This window comes from Lottia gigantea (assembly GCF_000327385.1).
Source record: "Lottia gigantea unplaced genomic scaffold LOTGIsca_35, whole genome shotgun sequence".
Classification (NCBI taxonomy): Eukaryota; Metazoa; Mollusca; class Gastropoda; family Lottiidae; genus Lottia; species Lottia gigantea.
Window position 1 is genome coordinate 2,568,410 of NW_008709190.1, and position 24,496 is coordinate 2,592,905.

A 24,496-nucleotide genomic window follows, 5' to 3' on the forward strand; every position below is an offset into this window, starting at 1 on the left:
AAGCATGACTTACTGCAATAAATTCTTTAAGCTTTGGAAATTGAATATCAGAACAGATTTTATTTAAAGAAAATATCTTAAGTAATAATGCTAATAAAAAAAAGATTTTTCAAGGAAAAAGGATAATTAAGGAAAAATCCATCCATGTCACCTTTTAAAGTGAAGATTTTGGAGTAAAACTGCTATCTTATTTTACTGTATTACTGTCATATTGAAATCATTTGTATTAGAAATTTGATATTAAAATTATCTAACTGGGCCCTCTTTAATGTCATCTGGTAGAAATAAAGAGTAGGTGGGTGTAGAGTAGAAAATTTGGCAGGATATACTGGAGAATATATGAAGTTTAAAATATATTATCTGTAGTTTGTGTCTGTTTTTATATTAACACAGTGAGCCATTATGAATACAAAATCATATTTGAAAGTTATTCAATATCCTAACATTGTTTATTAATGTTTTATTTACAGAAAGATCTAACAGTGCACAGGAAAGGCAGGTAGGTCCTTTAGAATATTTGTGAAAAGATAATTATTTTTGGATTAACCATTGAAATTTTGATGAGTTCTTGAAATGCCCTTGACACATGCAAACAGTGTTTAAAAGAACTGTATACTGTATGTGCTAGTTAATTGAACGATATTTGATTAAAGATGGGTTCCCTTATTTTCATTTATGAAAATGGAAATGCTAATAATTTTTTTAAGAATGGAAAGTCTCTGTACCTAATTAATTCATAATTAGCTAAATTAGAAGAGAATTACCAGCAGAATTCCCATGAGTGACAGAACAAGAAAGGTCACAAAGTCTTTTTTTGTTTCCAGACTGTACATACATCGACATTTATGATTAGTTAAAACTCAATAACAACATAATGATATGATTAAGAATATATGGTAATTCATTAGAAACACATATTTATCAAAATTTTGCTTTATTTAACACTAAAAAAATAAGGAAACCCATCTTTAAAGATTCCAGAACACAATGATATATAAGCTTAAATGTTTTGTCTAAAATGAATATTACTAGAGCTATCCACATGTTTAACTCAATTGTCCAAATAGATTGAGTGCAATGTAAGTGCTTATTTGTTGAACTGTTTCTTGGAGTTGCTCCAATTTAGTAGTTGTGCCTGGTCCAAAAGTAACATCTTTCAATTTTTTTTTACTGTTAACAATAATGTCTGCTTTTTTCTAACTCTTTCCATGCAGGCAAGATGATATTGCCAATTAAAACAGATGCCAATTACAGTAGGCGTTAACGTAGTTGAAACGTCCACACTAAATATTATTTTGCATTGCAGGTTAACCTCATGCCAGATTTGAATTTTGAAAAAACTACATATAGAATTGCAAATATTTAGATAACTTGTGTCCCTTAGAGTCATCAGGAAACTAATGATAGTTTTTTTTTTCAGCCGTAACTATGGAAGAAAGTCAGTAGTAGGTTCATCAACATCACCTACTCTACCTCAAAGATGTCCGTCACCACAGACTCTAACTGACAGTAAGTTCTCTTGTTTACAAATGATTTATTTGGTATATTATTACATCTTCACAATGTCAAACTGTTACCAACAGTGTCTTGTATCACAGGATGCAGAGATTTGATTGGATTGTGCGCTACCAAAATATTGACTTTGAAGTCATTTATTTGTAATATTCAGTTACATGTAAATCTCTTACTTTTAAGAATGGGAGATAACTCTTAAGTCATCGTCAGTTTTGGACAATGAGTTGTTTTTTCTGTACTAAAAATTCTTATATTTTTTTTTTTTTCGCAAAACATAAGATTTAAAGGGAAATTGATTCTTATGCATATGAGTATCATTTTTGTGGGCTTCCGAAATTTATCTTTATTTTTCTATATTGGAAGTTATCAGCCTTTCAAACAGTTATAATTGATAGTGTTTCATTATATATAGGAGGTAACTCGTATCAAGCTAGAGTGAGTTATTGGTACAAATATATTTTTAATTATTTAAGGGTATCAGTATTGGCTGATAATCTCACCAAAACAAAATTAATTCGACTTTGTGGCACTAGTCATGACCCACACCGGCAATTCAATTGATATATCTTTCTATTTTAAATCAAAAATTGAACTGCGTTACAACTTTTTTTCTGAAATCTCATTGAAAACTCTCCAAATATAAAGCGTTAAAGCCTGGCCAATACGCATCAGAAATTCAAATTCTGAGTAATGTAAATTATAATTAAACAACTGTTAGGACATAAAACATCTGCCAAGACTACAGAAAAATTTTCTATTTTCATCTTTATTGTTCCACATCTGAATCTCATTAAATTTCCCAGCAAAATCAGAATTTAGACCGAAAATACATGCAAAAACAAGCCAAAAAAGAAATGGGATGTTGAAAATGGACTAGATTTGTATATAATCATTAATAATGCAGAATGTTTTAGTGGTCTGAGTCTTCGTATGTCGATAAAAAAAAGGGAAGTAACTCCTGTAGTACAGATGTTTAGTTTACTATTTTGGCATTTTACACGACAGATTTTAAATTTGAGATAGTTTTGATATATACTCTGTTTGAGTAGTTTGGTTTCAAGGTTTACTAGTTCAGTATAGTGTTGGGTACACTTTTTAAAAAGTGACTTTTGAGATTAAGAGTCTTGTCTGCTTACATAGGGCTTTTGGGTAAGATACGGCCACAGCAGATAGAGATAGAATATTCTCACACTTTTCCTGATGCAGATTCTTGGGATCACATTATGAAGCCTCAAGCCTCACTCAGGAGTTGGTGTTCACCTGCATTGTTCACTCCAACAAATCTGGCTCTAACTATTCCTAAGATATGATATACAGATTTTAATACATTTAGGACCAGACATAAAATGTTTTATAGATTTTGAAAATTTTTACCATAACTTTTGGCATAACTTTTCAATATATAAAATATTATATATACTGTTATAAAAGTATTACATGAAATGCTAGTCAAAGGAAATACCTCACAAAAATATATTTAAAAATAATTTACGAATGAATTGAAAAGTTTCATGAATTTGGAGAACATATTTGTGCTAAGTTTGTAGTTGCCCTGATCTGAAAAGTTTGGTCAACTAACTTGCAGAAAAGATAACTAAATTCTATGGTTTCCGACAGTTCTATGATTAAGTTCCAATTCAAAATATTGTCTGCAGTCTGACAATAATTAATTAAAGCTTCACAAAGATGTGAATAAAAAATAGAGTAGACAACACAGATGTTTAATGGGAAATTGGGTTTCTGAAATTCACCATTCTTATTATTATTCCAAGTGAGAATCAAGCTTTTAGTGCCAGTATGTTTTGTAAATTAGTTGGTAGAGAAATTGTGTTAAATGAATATAAATTGTAGTTTGCTTTGTAAATATAAAGCAATTGCAACGTGAACAATTAGATACTAGAAAACTTGTGTTTGTATATAAATTGTAGTTTCTGGGTTGTTTTGTAAATTGAAGCAATTGCAATAAGAAGCATTTGCAATGTAGAGAAATTAGGTTAAATATTAATGAAATATCAGAGAAATTAGATTCTGTTTTTTTTTTTGCAAATGAAGCAATTGGAATGAAATACCAAAGAAATCATATTTTGGATATATATAGATTCTTTTTTTATTTTGTAAATATGAAGCAATTGCAATGAAATACCAGATAATTTGTGTTTTGGTATATATACAGATTCTGGTTTGTTTTGTAAATATGAAGAAATTTCATTGAAATTCCAGATGAATTGTGTTTGGATATAGATTCTGGTTTGTTTTGTAAAATAAGCAATTCCAATAGAATACCAGAGAAATTGTGTTTTGATATATAGATTCTGGTTTGTTTTGTAAATATGAAGCATATTTTCTAATGAAATGCCAGAGAAATTGTATTTGTATCTATCTATAGATTCTGTAAATGAAATAATTACAATTAGAAGCATTTGCAGTGTGAAAAATGAAATACTAGAGAAATTGTGTTAAAGTATATACCGTATATATAAATTGTAGTTACAGTGTATTGATTGATTTGAACCTCTCTCTTACTCATATTGATTCATGATGTATATAGTATGTGTACATAGCTACAACCTCACTACAATATCACCTCGCTTAATCAGACTGCTCCATTACTATACCTATTACTGGACAATCTTCTCTTCAACTCGACAAGCCAACTTATTTGAAGGCTGGATGAAATCATATTTAACATGATCTATATTAATTTAATTTGGATATAAAAAGACAGCAGGCTACCTTGATATAAACAGATTCACAGTCGTTTGGTACATGTTTACTATAAATGTGGAGAATCTTTGACATGTTGCCAAGAAACGTTGAATTAGTCTGTTCTTATGCGTTCTAGAGACAACTGGGAATAATTTTCTTCCTGTAAATTGTCTAGTGTGATATGTTTAAGAAGACAAAAGAGGAGTGGATGTGAAAAAGAGATTTAAGCCGAAAGCAGACACATGTGACGACATTTTGTTGTATTAGCAAGACATGAGTCTATAATATTGATCCTATTACTATATGATTAGTGTTGAATCAAAACATTGATTATTCAAATGATGAACATGAGGGGAATTCCTTATGAGTTATATACTAAAAAGGATTGTGATGGTATCAAATAGGATTGTTTGAAGAACATTTTTTTTTTCGTGTAGAGGGATTGTGGTAGCTTAGAGTGTAACAGATTAACAGATTGAGATTATGAATTACTTATGTTGATGTAATAATAACAGTGTCATTTTTATGACAAAAAAAACCAGTATTTTATTAGAAAGTGTGACTGTTTTGTGTTAAGGACTATTACAGAATAATATCTTTAAAACATAAACGTGATATTTATTACTGAATTATCACATTAATTAAAGTTACGTTGTTGTGATAAAGTATATTTATGTCTTATCATACAGATGACGATATTCTCCATTTTCGAAGACATTCTCATAGCTTGTGTTTATCAAGTTCCATAGAAAATTTACATTATGGTTATTATCATGTTGATGATGGACGGCCACATCGTGGACGACCACGGATAAGACGCAGTAAACATATTCTAATGCCTGGTAGGTAGACATCCATTGTAAATATTTTCACTGATTATGAAATTATTGTATATTATTCCTGGGCTATAGATCTCATATGTCAATCATTCTAAGAATTTGTGTCTCCAAGAACTGTAAACCAAGTTTTGGGAAAGGCCAGACAAGCAAAAATTTGGTTTCAAAATTAACAATTTAACAAAGAAATCCGTAAGATTTAGATTAGTAGAAGACTGTAAGAAAACGACTAAAAATTCTGGAATTTAATGAACTGGAAAGAAATCTAGAATCATAAGATTCAGTCTGGATTTCAGGTTACAAAAGAGTCTGGATAATATAATTTGAATTTTTTGGAATGGAAAAAGTATCTAGAGTCAGAAAAATTGACTTGACCTTTCTTTCACTTTTAAATGAAAAGTGTTGTTTTGTCTCAATTGCTGATTCTTCTTACAATATCTTGACATATATCATTGTATTTAATGTGATTAATTATGGGCCTAACGAACTTCTCATGCCATCTGAATGTTACCAACAATCATCAGAGTTATCTTTATCTGGTACTGATATACTTTAGATGCACATACAAGGTGTGTTGTTGGCAAAGTTAGAAATTGAATTGATCTGTAATTAATCTTGAAGGTATAATTAAGCTTAACAGACTTGGCCTGGCTATCACTAACCAGATCCAGAGAAAAACATGTTCTGATAATTTCATCTATGGGTCTATTTTGTACATGTAATATAGTTATGTTATAAACTATTTTCAAATTTTTTGGTTTGGCTAATTGAGTTGGTCACTTTTTCGTCATTTGAGGAGTTCAGATGAGGTCACTGGTTGAGCTAGTCACCTATGCCAATAATACAGGTTGAGGAACAGACATTATAAAGGGCTTGTGTACTACATACATACTGTGCCTATTGAAGTTAATATAGGTTTATTTCATTGTTCTGGAAAAAATGGGTGTTGCATGTTTACAATCAGTGACAGAAAATAAGGATGAAGAACTCACATCATTTCTACATCCTTCATCAAATCCCAAAACTTTTCAATCTTTAGATTTTGAGGTTCAGTTTGTGTTTCAAATGTTTGATATTTTTCATCAATTTTCAACACTGTTAATTGGATGGTGAATAATTTTAATGACAAATCTGATATGCAGGTATAAACAGGCACGGCATTTTCCATTCATTACTCATATGTTGCATTACAAATTTAATAAAATGACTCATAGAGAAAATTGTGCCTTTCCAAATACCTTACGAAAAAAATATTTAAAATTGAGGAAGATATTTAATAGTGATATTTAATTATTCTTCCTAGTTTCTCAGAAGATGTACAAAATTGATAATTTCCAAAACATATTTTAGAAAGAGTGAAAAAAAGAGATACAAATTCTTAATCTTAATCTAAATCCTATAACTCTTCTTCTATAATGCGCCTATCTTTGTTGGTCCACATGGTGCAGAAAAGTATTATGTAAAACTCCATTCATTTCATTTCATTTCATTTTCAATAATGTACCAATCTCATGTCAAAGGAGTATTCCGATTAGTCTATTGAATCCAATTGATCTAAATTGATCTAGATGTTTCATGTCGATTTTTTTCCGCATTTGCATAAAACAAAAAAGAGACGTATGCATATTGAATCAGATTTATTTAAATGTAATAGAACAGTTTATAACACTTATGTTTTATTTATAACCTGAAAAATGTTATATTTATAACCTGAAAATTAAATTCCTATTAAGCCTGTACTGATATATGAAAGAACTATGTTTAACTGTTAATGTTTTCTATTATTCTGCTTTATTTGTCATGTATGTTGCCAAGGTGGTTACTAGCATGTAATTACAGGATGATTTAAAATGCCTTGTATACTGTCAAAAAATAAAAACCCAACAAAAACAATGCTATAAGCTAAATAAATGGTAAAATATCAATGAAAACATGTTTTTAGTGCAAAACATGTATGATTTTTCAACAGAACTCTTTTATTTATGAGAGACCAACCTACTTTCATGTGATTTCTGTATATTTGTAAATTTTCCAATTTCGTATAGATGGTTTTATGTGAAAAAAAAAAAAAACACATTTGGCAATTAGTGAGGTCATCAAAGGCTTAGTTTTATAGTGGAATTACAAGAATCACAGAAGTCTGATTGACAATTCTTTTGGTCTAAATTGATGTTATCAGTGCCTCCGATATACATAAAGAATTTTTAAAAACTTCTTTACCATCGATTTAACCTTTCAACCCTGGCGGCCAAATTACTGGCCACATAATAACGCAATATATACTCAAGTGTCCTGTATAGCTTTGATTAAAATCACTTGGAGTTGGCGGAATATGAAGATTAGTTTATTTACACTCAGGGTTCAAAAGGTTAAGCAGATAAAAGCAACTTTTGCTAAATATGACTAAATAATAAAACAATTTGATCAATTTTAGTTACCTCTTTTGGTGCATATGAATTTATAACTATTCAATGCATTGATGCTATTGTTAAAGGTTTGGTCAACTCAAGTGGTTTGTGGTGTCGATGAAAAGAAATCTGAATTGGCCTCAATAAGTCTGTTTTCTCAATGTGACCTCTTGATGTTACATGCTGTAGGCTCTCTCTTGTTATTTTTGTTACCAGGATTAAATAAAGATTTTGCTGATGTTGACATCATCAGAGTATAAATATATGTCTTACTCCACTAGGTACTTTAGTACTAGTTGGATAATGTCAGATTTAATCTGGCTTCAGTCAGATTTCCGTGTCGGCCATTTCTTTGTGGCAAGAAAATCTCTTTATAATCTCTTTAACATTGTTGCTAAGAATATCTCAGTCAGTCAGTCAGAAATGTCAGTACTTATCCTTTTGGGTCTACGATCAGAAAAATATAAATTTTTTTTTTTTTTTTACATGATATGTTCTTCATAATAAAGACTACACTGGATAAATAGCACTGTCTCACAGGATTGCAACCATTTGTGATCTTACAGTGTTATGAAAATGTATTGCAAGTTATACGACCATATTTTTTGCAGTGTCTTACTGGGCTTTAATACTTCTGAAGGAGATGTTACATCGCTTGTCTGACGACCTTCTTGATCCTATGGTGCTTTCAACTCATTCCAGAACATATCACCAAACATTGGCGTTGTTTTGAATATGTCCAAAATCAATGACATTACTCTGAGAATAGTGGCCACAATTGCACAATGTCTGGAATGTTCTAACCGCTCTGAGTGTTTCCAATGCAGTAGCAGCACATTAAGAACGCCTTTCTGGTGTGATAGGGCCATAAGCCAATCAGTGTGCTAATTAATGTTCCTTATCTAATACGGTTATAATTAAAACAGAAACCTAACTCAATAATCAGGTCCAAGGTTTTACTAGTTATGAACAGTTATTAGGTTGTCTCTGTTAAATTGATCTCTTTATATTTACAGGTAATAAGATTGATTAGTACTATTTTGTATCAGTTGGTAGAAAGGCAATATTATTAACTAGTTTTTTCAGATATAACATTAGACACATGATGAAATTATCAATATTCCATGATTTAAAGGGATTGGAAAGGAGATTTGTAAATTTAGTAACACCATCACAAAGATTAATAGTAATATAGATTTTTATTAGCAACATTAGATGTCATAATATATATAGATTTAGTGGAATTGCAAGACCTTCTGTCATCTGACTTCAAATTGGAAATGAGTAAATCAAGGCTATTAGTGACACATAAACAGTTTTGAATTTTACAAGATTGTCTTCTGTTAACAGATTTTCAGAAAATCTTTTAGTGGTTAGATGAATCCTGAGTCCATATTTACAAACCACCAGACTCTGAAAAGAAAAGATGATTAATTGTATGCTAATTTCATGCAAAGGATTAATGTGTCTGTCATAATGAACAGTGAAAATGATATATATTTGAATTCTTGTTGACAAGCTGAGAAAAATGAATTGTTATTATATGGTCCTGGACAAATCTCCAGATGTTGAATAACTGTAATTTCATGATTTTAAACATCTGTAAAGCTGATGTCTGGAATTCCAACAAGGTGTAAATTTGAATTGAAGAAACATAATGGTTGTGTCAGTAGTTTGAAAGCTATGTATTATTGAAAGAGAAAGGCTCAATTATCTGGTCTTACCATATTAGTAATACAAGTTGCTATGGTAACCTTTCCATGATGAGAGATATTGTCATTGGAATAGGTTGACAACACTCTCACATTAAGTCTCAAATATATCACTTACAGTTAATTACAATCACTTTTTTTTTTATTTGAGTTTTTGTCTTAGCAATGTTGATGATGTTGTTTTTAAAGTATGTGCATATCTGATTGGTACATACCGGTATTTACATTTAAACAAACTCCCATGTTACAAAAGCTTAAAATATAGAAACAGTGAGGTGAATAAGTAGATCTGACAATGTGAATGATCTCTATTCCGCTATAAATTTTCCATATTTTGCTTTTTCTATGTAGGTGTGAATTTATTGATTTGATTAAGATCTGGTTTATGCTGATTTACATTGCCTATTAAGATTTTTGGTTTCATAGTCTAAAATCAGTGGGGGAAAATATGCAACACTACCAAGAATGATTTAACAATTTCACAAAAATTGAGAAACCTGTGTACAAAAGGATTAAGAACAATCATATCTATTCTTGTTATGCCTGACAATAACCTCATATGTAGATGGAAGAAAGTCTTCTTTAATTGTTAGGTGGAAATTACATACACATTACAAAATATAGTTCTTCAGATGTTGTTGCATTTAACATAAATTTATTGTCACATGACCCAATATTTGAAAGTAGTCTGATTTATCTGCCAGCTGCATACGAGGTCAGATGTAGCAAGATTGGCTGCTATGATTGGGAATAAAAATTGTAACACAATTCTTGGTATTTTAAGGTAGTACATAATTCCCCCCTTGAATGTCATATTTTAACTATTATAAATTCATAAGCATCTCTACAAATTACTGATCGTGTGAAATGACAAGGGTACTTGTACTGGAAGCTAGTAATATAATTGAGACTGTTGAACGAGAAGAAATAACCTTGAAGAACAATAATGTCTGACTACTAATAAGACAATCTGCTGGTGGGCATGATGTTCAGTGATAAACAGTAGACAATCAGAGTGTGATTATTGTTATCTAAAAGTCATTAACAACTTATCAGTGTCTGGTCTCTCTGTTAATAGTTCAGCTAGTTCATTACACATATGTTGTCATGATTTGAATTCTATAGTTCACATTAGGATTGCTGTAAATACTGTTTTCATTTTAATCATCTTTAATAGCCCACACTAGAGCAAAAAGTATAATGTTAAGATGTTAAACTGTTTTCATTGGTTCCAAGTTCATTGGAAGAGTGTTATGGCTAATTTTCTTTGAATTTTCTCAAAGCTATACCATAGCTCATTTTAAGTTTGCACAAATGATGCTTTTTTTAACATTAATTACCATTCTGGAATGTTCTTTTTATCAACTGATTAACTCCTTTTAAAGTTCCAGTATGTATCACCTTTCAAAATTGAGATTGGACGAATGATAAGCTTAGCTTATGGCACATTGCAATTCTACTTAAGCCTAATTTTGGTCATTAATGGCTCTTTGAAATTTGGACATTCACGCCACTTGTGAACCTCTGAATTCAAGCCTCTCATTACCCAATAGTCACGATCTAGTGAGTTTAGATTTTCAAAGTAGTTTCCATAGAGATGATAGTAGATGTTCTGCTTTCATACTGCTTTCTTACCAAAGGCGCCTCTCTTTAAATCTGTGATCTAAGCTTAAATTTCTTTGTTTTATTAGTTCTTTCTGCTATTCAAAGACTAGATCAAAGGTTCTGAAAATAGTTTAATTCGTTTATCCTTATACTTGTCTAGATCTAAATGATAGATCTAGTACAGTACATGATAGATCTGTCTGCTTAATACGTAATGGAAAGGGAAAATACACCATGGGCATTTGTAATGAAAATCTATGTTAATGTTGGCATGTATCTTCCTGTAATTTTATTTTCACTAAGATACATAATGGTTAAAAGGGGTTAGAAATATTGATTTCTTTTGAGTATTTTTCTTCAGTTAATTTCAATGAGCTTTTATTATCTAGTATCCTGCAGATTTCATAGTAACTGGTAATCTGTCTTTTCAGGAAGCCCTCACGAGAGTCCACGTAATTTGTCACCAAGCCAACATGGAAACTTTGCCTTTCAAGCCATTAAAAAGTAAGATTCAATCTTCTCTTTGTTTATTTTAAATTGCTGTCGGCTTCCTGGTAATTTTTCTCTTCAATGATAATGGATTGTTATTTTTTAACTGTAATGGTTGAATAAAATAAGAATTAAAAGTTTCCAACTTGGAACTTTTTCATGCTTTGGAAATGTCATGTATACATTAAATTCCTGCAAGGTCTTGAAAAACATAGTTTTATAATGAAACTCGCACCATCAATTAGAGAATCATTAAAATCTCCATTGCATGGATTATTTTGGACCATTTTGGTTTAGAACAGTTGAATTTCCATGATTTTCATTAAGTTGCATGATTGAAGAAATTAACTTTTTTGCAGATGTGATGGAAGAAGGTGGTCATTTGCATCTCTACCGTCATCAGGCTATGGTACCAATACTCCTGGAAGTTCTAATGTTTCGGTAAATCACCAGTTTTATCAGTCATTAAATTCTTCTCATTTGTCTCTCTTCATTTTCCTTTCCCCAATAGATCTTGACACAGATTTAATGATACCTCATTTATTCTTCGACATTCTCATTCTAATATATCTGTTTTTGTCTGGAATCTACTAGAAAATATATTCTAGTTAATTTCTCTTTCTACATGTTCTTTGTCTATTTGTCTTGGCAAAGAAATGTTGCATGAGGTATTGCCAACAACTGATGATACCAAAAAATGACAAATTTTGGATAATTTTATTATCAAAACAGCTTCCAATACAAATAATTTTCACTAGAATAAAAACTGAGAATTTGTCTGGTTCCATTAACCTGTCATAATAAAACATTGATTTACGTAAAATTTTCCGACATTTCCCCTAAAAGTGACAGTTAATCCTGCCAAGAATTGACTCTGGCAATACAGACAAATTGACAAGGGTTACAAGTCATAATTCTATTTGAATTGGTAATAGTCTTACCTACTATCGGCTGGCAAACATCGATTGACATTGATCTTGCAGACAAGCTGTACTGTAAAATAATCCAAGATTTCCAAATTTTAGTTTTGTTAATATGTCAAAGAGATTGAGAGAGACGACATTGTTATAATGTTGTATATTCTTTTGATTGTCAAGAATTTGTTCTAAAACCTTTGAAATTTTTTTTGTGTACATACAAACACGAGAATTTAATCAGTGCTGGCATGATGAATATCAATACATCCTGATATGACATGCTATGATACAAGTATTTAGATCACGTAATGGTATATACTTGACAATACCATACATACCAGACAAACATGATATAACTATGTCTGATCCAAAGAACTTATGTAACAGAAGTAATATTATTCTGCTGTACATCTGAAAGTACGCTTGGTCAAAAATCAATGAAACTTTGATGATTAAATGTTAATTTTATCATGATATGTATCATATACCTTATCAGGATAGGCATTGTATTGTGACATGATTTGCATCACCTAGGAATAGAATAGAACATTGGAGAATCTTATTTACTGAAAAATTTAGACCACATCTGGTATCTTTTCAGTCGAGATACTCTTCTCATGAGAAGTTACACCAGTTCCCTTCAGCACCAACAGCTGAAGAACTGGTGTATTTATCTAGCCATTTTGATAGTGATGAACATATGACAGGAACAGAAGATGATGGTAGATGTTCTCCCATAATGAGACCAAGATCTCGAAGTTTGAGGTAAGCTTTCGAACCAGCTTTCTTTTTCTTTTGGTAGCTTGTGAGCTTTTTTACATTTTTGCCTTTACTAAATTTTAGTAGATTGTTTCCTTAGAATTTTTACCTTTTTTCTTATTGATCAATTACCTTCTCAATTCTTTAAAAAAAAAAAATTCCCTTTAATTCCATCCACTTATTTGGCATTGAAATATTATATTTGGTGGAAACATGAAACATGAAATTTGGCACGAAATTCATATAGAATCAATTTGATAAGAGAGTTGATTGAAATTCGATAGTTTTCCTGGTTTAAATTTTACAATTATATAATTTAGTTTCCACCCATTAATCATTTATTTAAACATAATACAGTTTTCAAAAAGATCTATCTAAGGTAGTGCCAAGATTGTTTTTAGCTTTAAAAACCTGAAAGGTCTTATTTTGGCTCTAGTATTTTTATGCATTTAAGATTTGATATTGTGATTAAAATATATCCTATGGTATTTTGTTTCATGTATTTTCTGTGATACTTCAGTCATTCTAGATCTGACATCATCTTTCTTTAATGAAGTGTGACCAGAGCAAAAAAAGGGGGATGAAATTCTATTAAACTCATTGTTTTGAAACTGTGTTGACAGTACAAGTCACTGCTCAATAATATGTTTCAGTGATTTTAACAAATTTGATTGGTTGAATTTATAAACATATCTGGTTATAAATGGTTGCAGATCATAGTGTGAGTAGAGAAAGTATGATGAGAAAATATATACAAAATACCAAGAGCTGTATTTTAATAAGAAATTCTGTGTATAGTTCAGAAATATCTTTTCTTAACTATGATAATTTTACCATGGTTTGAAATTGAACATTAGTCATTGAATTGCTATAAGTGTATTATATCTTGGCATTATCTTTACGCTCATTTTCTTTTTAGTCTAAGTTACTGGAAACCTAATGATATTAATATCGGACTAGTTTTGATTTTGTTTTTAAAAAAGTGAATAAAAATAATATTAATGGTACACATAGCAATCAAAGATTTAAACTCTGATGGTTTATGATTATATATTTTTTTTCTCCACTTGGGATTTTTATTAATACATTTTGAAATTTTGAAATGATTTTACAGTATATTATATATTTATAATTTTGTTTGTTTTGTCTTGCTTTTCCCAGTCTCTCCTGGCTTGCTTTAGAGTAAGATTTTTAAATAATTTTTGTTCGGGATTGCCCTCACTGCATCTTGATTCTTTTGAACTTACTGATTTGGGAACAAATTAGATTGTATATTAAATGTTTGCTATTAACCACGATTTTTGTTTGGAATGGTGAACATTTCGAATATTTTAATACCTTTTTTATTCAAATTTGTATCAACTTCCTTGGCTTTGTTTCTTTCTTCACTTTCATCTTTTTTTTTTTAAATCATTTTCATTGATTTTGATAGTTGTGTAACTTTTGGCATTATCAAACCTCAATTCATCAATCTACTTTTTGTTTTGGTTGAATTGGAAGATAATATGATTACATGGGAAAGCTGAAAGTTAGCTTTTTCAGAAATGCAAATATTTATATATCCTCTTAAACAAAACACAAAATATGAAGAGATATATTAAGTACAAAATGTTGGAATATTTATATATGTTATGCATATTTAAGATATTGTCTGTGCCATATCACACTATGATTACTTATTGTATCATAATATTGTATATATAAGCATGGCTGTTCTTATATTTGTTTTTCTCATAGTTTTTAAAAATAAATTCTTAGTTGAGTGATTAGGCATGAAAAACACTTTTCAGATTTTGTCAGATGGAAGTAATAGGTCAGAATAACAAAATGTTTGCATTTTTGCAACAAATAATCAAAATAATTTTTTTGATCAAGAAAAGTAGCAGGAAGCCATAATGTCATTTTAAAACTTACTTGTGAATATAAACTTAACGTATTATATGATGGTAGCTGTTTATCTTAAAGTGTATATAGCCTTGAGCTTGTTGATTTAATAAATTGATAAAAAATTTGGTAATTAATATTTGATTTCGGGTATCTTATATATTTGAAACTAGATGTACTCTTAAATTTTATTAAAAGTTAAAATGATAATATTTTTGATGCATCTAGATCAGTTGTTAATTCAAGAATTACATACCAAACTTTGTCAGGTGGAAATATTCACTATAACAGATCAAGTTTAATAGTAATGTGATTTATCATTGAAATAGAGTCCAGAAAGAATATCCTAAATTGACAAAATTCCTTTCTGGGCTGTTGTCTGAGGTGTGGAACCTAGGGAAAAATATTGCCTTCTCACAGGGCTGTTTTCAGGAATATACTGAAACATGAAGAATGTTCTTTGAGTGCTGCTCATATCTATTACAATATTGATGCTTATTGATGCTGAAATTTTCAATTTTTTGTTTTTAATGATTTTGAAGTTATTCTCATCATAATAAATGCCTTTGATTTCTCAAATAGTAGCAAAGTAAAATTCTCATGATGCTTCTAGAATTTTCTAGATAAACTTTAATCTTGACATTAATGAGTTGCCTAAAGAATTGATCACTCTAGCTAGAAACATTGACAGTGTTGCTGTCATTGGTTTCAAGAGCCAGTCCCCAGGTAATATGTGATTCCATTACTGAGTCCTCTAAAATTCAACTGAAAGATTCATTAAAAGAAATATTCCAAATGTCAACTTCGACTGTTAATCATTTCGTTTTCTCAAGTTGTCCAATTTGTAAAGCAGATGAAATTTATAGTGTTGTCATGTTATTGATTTATGTACAACTATAGAAAGGAAAAAGTTTGATTGTATTATAATAGGCCTCATGATATTCAAGAAAATAAGACCAATTCTTAACAGATGAAATATTGATTTCTTTACAGCTTCTGCTGAATATTTCACCTTAAGAATAACTTGATATTACTGTGCTGTCTTGATGAGTTGATTTGGCTAATTATAATTGTTAAATTCCTAATTGATGTGGTTGTCAAAAACCTGATTTTTTCTTCTTGATAAGAAGTGTACGTATTTGAGAAATATCATTGTTCAAGCTACTTGTAGTATCAGAAACACAGTAATCAGAGTTGTTATCGGACAGTATTTCAGGTACATAGTGATCAGAAATGTACTAATGCCAGTATATGAAACTGAGTAATCAAAACTATTATCGTGTCTCTGAAAGTGTTAAAATTCCATCCAATCTTAAAGGTATATTATCTGTTAATCCATTCAGGCCAGGATAACATTATTAAACCAATTAAATAGAAAGAAATGGTTATCTTGGAATTTACGACTGCTAATTCCATGAATATCTTTTATTTCTTTTAAATGTTTCTTCTACATATATCTAAATGATGTACTAAACCTAATTCTAACTTTTATAGTGAAAGCTTTTTCTTAAATTTTAAGTAATAGGGATGCTCAAGCTGTTTTGTGATTATAACTAGTAATGTCGCACATGATTATCTGACAATGTTAGGAATAATTCTGTGTTCCCTGTTGATTTATAAAAACTTAAAACACTCTGTCCAAATTAGACCAGAAATATACTGAAAGGCAAAAGAAATGTCACTTCTAAAATACTAATATAACTTTATCAGTTTTATGTACTGTGGTCAATAAACTCATATAAAGTTCTATTGTTTCTTTTAGTTTCCATTGAGTCCAATTAACTCTTGACTTTCTACAATGTCTTAAAATAAGTTTAATTAATAAAGACATATACGGTACATCCAAATGACATTTCTTTTTCCTTTCAGTAAGGTAAAGCTTACATAGAATTAGATTTAGCATGTACACAGTTAAAAGTATATTTGATGGTAATGGTTGCATGAAATCATATATAATATAGTGTTTAAGCTAGCATGCACACGATATACAATTAATACATAAGCTTACACATGCATCAACCACTTTATATTTATGTTTGCAATTTATGGCTTGGTTTGTGCTCTGTTTTTAATCACTGATATATATGCTTCAAAATTGCATGTTCTGTTACTATATCCGTAGCTTAAGGTTTAGAATACTAATGCTTCTTTTGAAGATTGTTTTGAAATGCTGTTTTTATGACAGGAAATAATGAGAATTTAAACATTGTCTTGTTTAAAGAAGCTGAATTCATGAGACACTATGCAACTTAACCTTTGTTGTTAAATACATGGGTCTTCAATTTTGGTTATATTTCAATCTTAATGAGACAAAGTCTGAATATTTGCATAACCAGATGATTAGGTTAATGTCAGCTAACTATATCACATTTTGTCATTAAGATCTGATGCTCTGTTCTTGAGCTATTGAGCAACAATGTACCACAACAATTTAGACTTCATTCTATGGGCATGCAATCATATCTGATATTTTGAGATCAGGTGTAAAGATGCTGAGGATTATGGAGCTGAAGCTCTATCAGCTGGTAAAGCAAGCATCAAAACAACTATATCCCTGTAAAGATGAAAATATATGACATGTCCTTAATGTATCTTTTTTTGTTCTTTTTACAGTAGTCCAGCCAGATCTCCTGGTGGGGAGTCAGAAATAGTCATAATGAACAGTGTGTATAAAGAAAGATTTCCAAAGGTAACATCATCATGTCTTTGACATTAGCTATAATCTTATTCCTTAGCCGCCATTATTTTGTGTTAAAATGTTTGTTGTGATAGAAATATATCCATACTCAAAGACTTATCATTACTGTTTTGAAGGTGATAATCACTAAAATTCAATTTATCAACAAGAGTGTGAGGACTGTTTTATTATATAACTTTCAAAATACAAGTCAAAGTTTTCATATTTATTCCTATGACAGCTAATTTGATTTTCTCATCATAAATGTGACATCATATAGAATTATTAGACCAATATATTACCATTATTTAACCAATATATTACCATTATTTAATTGAAAATGTCAGAAGATGTGATAGTATAACATTGTTTTAAGACTTGTAGAACCTCAATTAATTCTACTGCCCAGAAACCACATCTTACCAATAGAGACAAAAAACAATGTAATTAATTCCTATAATGTTCTTATCGAATTTGGGTTCGCCTTGGGCCAAATAATATACTTGGTAATGACTTCATTATAAGTTTCCTGTATTTTTAGGCCACTGCTCAAATGGAAGATCGATTAAGAAAATTTATAGCGGAACACGAGAAATTGGATCCTGAACAAGAAACGGATGCAGTGTTATGTTTTCTGCATCATCAAGTATTGGAAATGGCCCGTGATGTTTTACATAAATCTGAAGAGAAATTAATAACAACAGCATATTTCTATGAATTGATCGATAATCTGGAGAAATTGAAGAAAGATGTAAGAATTTATTGATTTTACGGCATTTTTTATCCTTTACATTATTGTGCAGGAAGTTGATAAGAATACAGAATAGTCTCTTGTGAATAGTAATCAAGATCTATCAGTAGAAATTCCCACAAGTTTTTGTCATACTAATTTTTTTAAATGATTAAGTAAAATGAAGCATAAATAAGATAATGTATGTAATGGAATATTGAGGTTTGAATTGATATTATCTGAATCTTTGTATCTTATAAACTGATAATGGTTGCGGAGATATCTAGTGATATGACCAACTTGCGTTCAATACCAGCAGATGAAATTCTATTTTATCCATGTACATGTTTCAGAATTAAATCATATGTAATGTTTCTCCAATACTAAACACAAAGGTTGTTTAAGTTTAGACCATCCTCACAACTGGGCCAATATTGGTTTTCTTAAGTGTCATTATTACCAATAAAGTTTTCATCTCCACATTCAGTACAATTGTGAATATAATGCACACCCTTTGAGTTAATCTTGGAAATAAAAGTATATAGTGTTGAAAATAAGTGAGATTGTCCCTCTTCAGAAATTGGCCAACATTTAATGTAAACAGTATATTATTAAAATGAAAATCTGTAATTTGGTTGGTTTTCTCATGATTTCATGATTTTCTGTTTGTAGGCTAGAGAAAGATGTGATATAACCTCTCATGCTTATTCATGTATCTATCCTATGATTAAACAGTTATATATCATTGTATCAAGACCAGCCAGATTATTAGAGTGTCTGGTAAGGGATTACATAATTATATTGATTTTATTTACTATTAAATACTGTTAAAAAGAAATGATATCAAGCTATTGTCAAATATCACATGACCTAATTTTTTTGACCTAATTGAAGCAACATTTAAACAGTGCTTTTGATTGCATAAAATTGATTGGTTGTGTAAAAAAAAACTCGATACAAAGAAGAATTTCTTCAGATCACTGTTGGTGAGTGAGACTTAACTGTCAGAGAAAATATGTACATTTGAGTCATTATGGAATATTGACGGTCTAAATTTGTTCTGGCAGGAATTCGATCCAGAGGAATTCTATATGTTATTAGAAGCAGCTGAAGGTCAAGCTAAACAAACTATTAAAGATGATATACCACAATATATAATCAGTAAATTGGGGTTGAATAGAGATCCTTCAGGTGTGTATGGGTAATTGAGTATTGGCTAAGGGATTGATTAACTATTGGATGTGTTTCCAGAAATGTCTTGATGACGATAACTACAAATTCAGATCCAATTTTGCATAGGGAAAATATACTCTACAGTTGAACATCAAATAAAAGTTGGTTGTTTCTTGTTCTGTTATGCAAAATTTACAGTACACACTGCATTCAGCGCATTGTAATGTCAATTGCATGATTTTCATTTCAAGAAGAATTTATTTGTTTGTAGATATAACACATATTGAAACTATAACTGGTAATTCATTAGATAAAGCTGAAGAAGAAGAAGATGTAGAATCAGAGGTAAATTGCATTACCAAATATTTGATAATCTGAAAAACATGTTTTTTAGGATTTGTCCGTAATGTGATCAAATCAAATTGGCTGTTTGTTGGTTTGAAAAGTATTAAACTTGAGGGAAAAAATTTTTACCTGGGTATTGATATGACATCACGGCTTAGGGAGAGCACTGTTATGGCTCTGTGCAGAAAATTTATTGATTCAGGCGTTTCTTTCGCTAGGCTCTGATGAGATTGTTTAAGCTTCTTGATCTTTATTTTGATAATATTTTGATAATATTTTGAATATTTCCAGCATGAGAAGAGCTATAGTAAATTTCCCAAAGGCAAAGTACCTTGTCAAGATGATTTCGAGACTTTGAAGTTAATCAGTAATGGAGCTTATGCGTAAGTATTTGAACATCTTGAACATCTATCTGAACCCTTAAAGAAAAATGTAAAAATTCTAAATGACGGTCTCCATCTTAGTGTTCCAGTCATCTGATTGGTTAATAAAGAAAATCTTTTTTGAATTTGATTTTTTATCCAATCAGATTACTTAGGTTTTGAGAATAAGGCCCAAATAGTAATATTATAGAACATTGTAATAGAGCATCCTGATGACTTGAACACTGAAATATCGTCAAGTAACTCTTATTATGGAGTATTGTCAAACTTGTCAAAGAAAAGCTTTTAAGGTACAGGATCAAGTATAGTAGTTTATTTACGTGTCATACAGAAAAATACAAATTTATGCAGTTAACATTCACAAAATAAAGATCAAACTAGGCTCTTTAGATCCTGTAGTCATTGTTCTCAAGACATTTGCATTGTGGTTAATTGCATTTCATATTATTTCAGGGCTGTTTATCTAGTACGACATAAACAAACCAGACAACGATTTGCCATGAAGACAATTGGTAAACAGAATCTCATGTTACGTAACCAATTACAACAAGTTTTCTTGGAAAGAGATATTTTATCTTTCACTGATAACCCATTTGTTGTCAGTATGTACTGCAGTTTCGAAACTAAGGTAGGTCATCTTTAAACGAATAAAATGATCAATATTTACTTTCCCAGTTCCCAAAACTCAATTTGAGCTTTCTGTATGACCTTTGAAAATTGGAAATCTGGTTCCAGACTTATTTCTGACAAATGTAATGGCAGAAATGACCAAAGATGTGTTTTTTTTACCTGCTGGCTATGTTTGGCATCAAATTGAATATCCCAAATATTTACACTATTGTGGACTATCTTTGATTTTCTTATATTTTCAGAGACATTTATGTATGGTTATGGAATATGTAGAAGGAGGAGATTGTGCTACTTTATTAAAGAATGTTGGACCTTTTCCTTTGGATTTGGCTAGGTAATGATTATTATATTTAAAATTCCTCTGAATGGTTTGAATTTTTTGATGCATATTTGTGACAATGGCTCATTTGTAGTCCAAAAATCACCACTCTAAACCCTAAAGTGGATCATGGAACCATTTTCAATATAAAAAGAACAGAAGAAAATCCTTTTTCTCATTGAACATAAATCTACAGGTTTTTGTCGGCCCTGTAGAGTTATTTCAGATTTAAATAGACTGTTTATTGACTTGACCTACAATAAAATAAATCATATTCCTTAAGTAAATGTGATAACATCCAGGTTACAATTTATCCTACTTTCCTTTAAGATGTCCAATGTTATTTTGTGTCTGTATTTTCAGAATGTATTTTGCTGAGACAGTGCTTGCTTTAGAATATTTACATAGCTATGGTATCGTACATCGAGATTTAAAACCTGATAAGTAAGTGTGATGTGTTTGTTTTGCTTCTAAATGTCATCCATTAAATATGTTATTGTAATTATTGTCAATAATTCCAGATGTTTTGGATTTAAACATTATAAAAAAAAACAAATTCTTTGTAAAAAAAAATATTGTGCTTATCTTGCAGAAAACATAATCAGACTTTTTTTTTTAGGAAATTTATGTAATAATGAATACAACATAAGCAATTATTTTGTATAGTGAAAATAACTATTATTCTGCTTTGAAAACTTTCCTCGATTATGTGTTGAATGGTGAAAGAATGTTGAAGAGGGTTACTGTACAAGGTATATCATGATGTCTGTTATTTTTTCAGCTTATTGATAACAGCTTTCGGTCACATCAAGTTAACAGATTTTGGTTTATCAAAGATTGGGTTGATGAGTAGTAAGTGGGAACTTCTACTTCTTATATGAAATTGAAGACATATACACATATCAAATGCATCAATCAAATATTGTTATTATAATAATGCCTGTTTTTGGAAAGAATTACAGCTAGCTATAGCAGTTTTCAGGATCAGACATTCGTTCTTCAAAATCTGTCAAGAGCTAAGCATGCTGATTTAGTGTTCATAACTTTGATGTCAAAAAAGTAACTGCAGATGCACTCTGGCAAAATTTGAAAATGTGATATTTTAGTGTTGAATTGTGAAAGCCAGATGAAAGCCATTTTTGAAAATTGATACAGTAAGATCAAATTGCAGCTGATTAAGCAATTATTTGAAAATTATATCCATTTATTTCTGCCAGATAGTCAGTTGTAATGGTTTCAATTGATTTATCATTATTTACATCTTTACAGTAACAACAAATCTATATGAGGGTACAATAGATAAACAGTTTCAAGATAAACAAGTATATGGTACACCTGAATACATAGCACCAGAAGTTATATTACGACAAGGCTATGGTAAACCTGTTGATTGGTGGTCTATGGGCATCATATTGTATGAGTTATTAGTGGGTTGTGTGCCATTCTTTGGAAATACTCCTGAGGAATTATTTTCTCAAGTCATTAATGGTAGGTTAAGAATATTTTTTACAGTTATACCACAGTCCTGTTCTAATGAAGTTATTTTCACTCCTGAAAATTGTGTTAATTTTTGAACCCTCCAAATCATGTCAAGATGTTACCTTCCAAATCATATCAAGATGTTACCCTCCAAATCATGTCAAGATGTTACCCTTCAAATCATTTACCCTCCAAATCATGTCAAGATGTTACCCTCCAAATCATGTCAAGATGTTACCCTCCAAATCATTTTCCCTGCAAATCATGTCAAGATGTTACCCTCCAAATCATGTAAAAACGTTTTCCTCTAAATCATGTAAAGATGTTACTGCACAACAAATCTCTTTACAGAAACTGTTGAATGGCCTGAAGAAGATGATTGGCAAGTTCGTGAGGATGCTAAAGATTTGATTAGTGCTTTATTAAGACATGATCCTGCTGAAAGACTGGGTTTTGCTGGTGCACAACAAGTTAAAGAACATTTCTTCTTCCATGGTTTAAATTGGGAGAATTTGTTGCGTCAAAAAGCCGAGTTTGTACCACAGTTGGACAGTGAAGAGGATACTAGTTATTTTGACTGTAAGTATACTCACCACCAATTTGGCAATTCTCAGCAGTTTCCATGAATTTTCCAGGAGTGAGCTGGTGGGTTTGCTATCTGGGATGTCACCTTTCAAGCCGTGTGATATTTTTATTTACAGCAAGAACAGAAAGATATAATCATGATTTAGCAGAAGATACAGAAGATGAACCAGATGATGTATTATTTCACAGTTTCTCCTCCTGTTCACCAAGATATAGTAAAGTTTACTCTAGAATTGAAGAGTTACATGAGGTGAGCTAATATCATTAATGAGTTTGATTTGTATACTTTAATTAGGATTTTCAACATCTATATATTGCTGGCCATGTACAATTTTGAAATTTTGAATGCAAGGTTAGAAATTGCATAATGAAATGAAAGAGAAGTTTTTCTTCCTACTGTTCTGTACCTAAATGGCCAAGGAAGAAGGACAACACCCAGCAACCCAAATTCCCACAGCCAAGGGATCGTTTTTGCCAGGACAGCAGAAATAGCATATTCTTTTCTGAATTCCCACTGCCAAGGGATCTTTAACTTTTGCCAGGACAGCAGCAATAGCATATTCTCTTCTGACTTCCCACTGCCAAGGGATCTGAAGTGTCAACCTAAACAATGTGCCTCTAATGTATATCCTCTTAAAGGGAGGAGCAGGGAAAATCTAATCCAGAAACCATTATTGTAAAATAAATTTTCTTTGACAATAATTTGATGACAAATTAATTTACTCCTTATCAAGGATAAGAAAGAGAAAGATAGAAGAAGACATTCAAGTGCTGATGATTTCCGTACGAGAGTATTGGAGAAACAAGCTTTAGAACGTAAAGATTCCAACCACTCAGAGTGCTCTGATACATCACTTGAGATACGATCTGTACTACGAAAAGACAGTGCTGATACAACTGACTCCAAAACTGATGCTAGTACTATTAAACTTGATGAAGATGTTTTCAGTAATACAGATAGGTAAATGTGTATTTATGTATAATAGTACAAATTTAAGATTCTTAAGCATTCAGTCTGTGTAGATCTACAGATCCATTTGTATTTAAATCTATTAAGATCTATAGGTCACAGTAGTATATCAGATTCTTGAGCATTCAGTCTGTATAGATCTACAGATCAAAGTAGTATATCAGATCCTTGAGCATTTCAGTCTGTATTGATCTATAGATCATAGTAGTATATCAGGTCCTTGAGCATTTCAGTCTGTGTAGATCTATAGATCATAGTAGTATATCAGGTCCTTGAGCATTTCAGTCTGTGTAGATCTATAGATAATAGTACTAGTAGTGTATCAGATCCTTTTGTATTTCAGTCTGTGTAGATCTATAGATCATAGTAGTATA

The 24,496-nt window shown here is 30.6% G+C and overlaps 1 protein-coding gene across 1 annotated transcript; it reads left to right on the plus strand.

Annotated features, from left to right (window-relative positions):
• Window positions 1-11,215: 11,215 nt before the first annotated feature.
• Window positions 11,216-24,100, plus strand: LOTGIDRAFT_190911 (hypothetical protein; the record flags this gene model as incomplete). The annotated part of the gene is made up of 17 exons (XM_009058767.1): window positions 11,216-11,286; window positions 11,631-11,712; window positions 12,790-12,953; window positions 17,448-17,520; window positions 18,050-18,259; window positions 18,911-19,018; window positions 19,306-19,433; window positions 19,666-19,756; window positions 20,048-20,139; window positions 20,593-20,767; window positions 21,012-21,103; window positions 21,452-21,532; window positions 21,870-21,940; window positions 22,358-22,576; window positions 22,919-23,146; window positions 23,269-23,402; window positions 23,887-24,100. Coding segments are annotated over exons 3-17 (1,980 nt in total), but the record flags the coding sequence as incomplete, so codon positions are not given.
• Between the last annotated feature and the right edge of the window lie 396 nt (window positions 24,101-24,496).